A 2582-nucleotide genomic window follows, 5' to 3' on the forward strand; every position below is an offset into this window, starting at 1 on the left:
CTGCTGAACTGGGACGGTGATTTGCACCACTGGAGGAGGCTTTCTGGTAGGAAGGACAGATTTTGCTGTCTTCCTTGCAGAACTAAAACTTGGAGAGAAGGTGTCACATCTGTGTGATTGGCACTTAGGCGCAGGTAGCACACAACCGGCTCAAGAGCAGCCACTTCTCCCCACAGGGGACCCAGGGAACAAGCACCACCTGGAGCAGTAGGAATCAAAACCAGAGGAGCCCAGACCTTGTGGCAGCCCCAGCATGGGAGGTTCTCCAGTGAGAGATCATTCTGGGCACTGCTGCTGGCCGAGGAGGTGCCTCTGCCTGCAAACTGCTGCAGGACTTTGGTGGGGAAACACTGAACTCGTGGTCCTCTGCAGAGTTCCTGTGGCACCTGCAATGCCTGTCAGGGAGATGGAAGGGAAACACTGGTGAACAATGAGAAATGCTGGCAAATTGTTTGCAAAGGAAAGTGGCGTAGGTGTAAGAAAACATAAACCTGATATGCGCGAAGCTCGTGTTCAAATGTGGCATTTTGATGGTGTTTCTGGGTGTGATGCTGCTTGTCCCTTACCATGAATTTTTCTTTGTTTCAGGTAGGAATGAATTGATAGCCAGATACATCAAACTTAGAACAGGGAAGACACGGACCAGGAAGCAGGTAAAATAACCCAGTGGGGAAGTATGCATGTCAGTGAATGACAAAACATGGCATTTTTGGCTGCAGTGGCTGTCTGTGCTTCAGCTCTGATGAGATGATGTATTGACTTCACTATTCAGATTAAATACATGCTGTTTAGAGAATATTTAAAACTCCAGGGCTTATGTTGTGGTGGTTTGAGGATTAATATTTTATTAATCTGTCTGTACATGAAGCTATTATCCCTCCATATTTCATAAAAAAATTCAAAAGTTGAAGCAAAGCCATAAAGCATTGTGCCTTATTTCTGTATATATTATTATAATATAATAATTATTTTGAAATGGTAAATAATGGAACTTCTTAAAAGTTAAGAGAATTTGGCTTTATAATAGAGGCTATGATTCTTGGATATGAGAGGTAAATAAATAAAAATTATCTAGAAGAACTGGTCATAACCATGCTCTAAGCTTATGGCCAGTAGTTGCTACAGGATATAAACATAATTTTAAAATTGCCCTGAGAGCCTTCTGGCTCCTGGTCTTTGACCATGGTAAAATTTCATTCATCCAAGAGTCAGAATAAACCTTAAAACTGTCTTAAGTTTTTTTCAGATGATTACCACATAACCATTAATTTATCTCATATGACTAAATCCTTTAATTTATAATATTCACAGCAATCAGCAGCCTTGCAGAAGGCCCATGATCTGTGTAGTTTGTGCAGTGGTTACTACACCCTTTTGCTGTTTAAAAGTGTTTCACAAATGGCAGAGCCTCTTTGCTTTAATGTCAGCAGTTGAGATTGCCCTTCTCCCCCTGCACGTGTGACAAAGGGAAGGCAGAGGCTTGCACACTTGCTCATTCTGCATGTTCTGCAGTGCAGGGAAAGGTGACACTGGGTCACACAAAGCTGCCAGCACTCGGATTTGAAGCACTTTGGGTGCTGTTTTGCCCTGGGTGGTGTCCCCTGTCAGTTAGGAAGGAAGCATGTGTGTGAGGGATGAAAAAAGGCATCAGAAAGGAGGTGAACTGCAGCATGTGGAAAAGGAACAAACCAAAGATTCACAAAGAAATCACAAACTAAAGACAGAGGCCCCAGTTCTACCCTGCCTTGCCCATGCGAGCTCCAGCAACTGGAAGTTATGCTGGGATCATAAAGTTGCCTCAGGAGTCAAAATGCAGAGCTTGGGGTTAGATGCTTGGCCAGCATGTGCCAAGAAAGCAGGAGGGCTGTGTTGGCTACGTGTGGTGATGTCTGCCTCCGTACTTGCACATCCCTCTAGAGCAATTCATAAATCACTTTAGACTGAGTGCTTTAAAAAGTTTGTCGCTACTCTGGAGTTTTAACTGAGTGATTAAATGTTATGATTGTGCTTCTTGTATAACCTTTAACACCACTAATATTCCACTGAAAGCAAAACAAATGAACATATGTGAAAACTCAGTCTAGGTGTTTGACTGCAAAATTGCTCAGTAAGCAGCAGTATAACTCTGAATTACTGCACACTGGTTCCTGAGGTGCTTCTCGAATGTAGCCTTCAGGGACTGTGCTCATTGATGCATCTCTGTTTGCTTCCCTACTAAAATACAGGTGCTATTGTCACAGAATAGTCTTACAGAGGGAGGAAGTAATAGTTTCTCCTTTTTTTGGCATTGTTCTTTCCCAGAGAGGAATTGTAACTAATGCAGGAAAAATGTGCACCACCTGATCTGTTATGTCCTGGGTCAAACGAGAATAGATTTCCCTTTAGTGGTTTTCGCCATTGCTGCAGGTTTTAAACCTTCACACAGAAGGCTGAAGGATGCTGAGCCCTACCAAGCAATGCTGGGCAGCATCATTAAACCCTCATCAGCAACAGCCTGGATTCAGTATGTCCCTGGGTAAACAGGAATGTGAATTTGGGCCCAGACCCTTCACTGCACAGGCAGCAACTTCTGACCAATAACT

The 2582-nt window shown here is 43.4% G+C and overlaps 1 protein-coding gene across 1 annotated transcript in view; it reads left to right on the forward strand.

The window, feature by feature from the left end:
* TEAD1 (TEA domain transcription factor 1) overlaps positions 1-2582 on the forward strand; it is a 153871-nt gene that overhangs the window by 109663 nt on the left and 41626 nt on the right. The window contains 1 exon segment of the mRNA XM_008644058.2: positions 589-653. Coding sequence (XP_008642280.1) covers positions 589-653 — 65 coding nt within the window.

This window comes from Corvus brachyrhynchos, unplaced genomic scaffold (genome assembly GCF_000691975.1).
Source record: "Corvus brachyrhynchos isolate BGI_N302 unplaced genomic scaffold, ASM69197v1 scaffold281, whole genome shotgun sequence".
NCBI lineage: Eukaryota > Metazoa > Chordata > Aves > Passeriformes > Corvidae > Corvus > Corvus brachyrhynchos.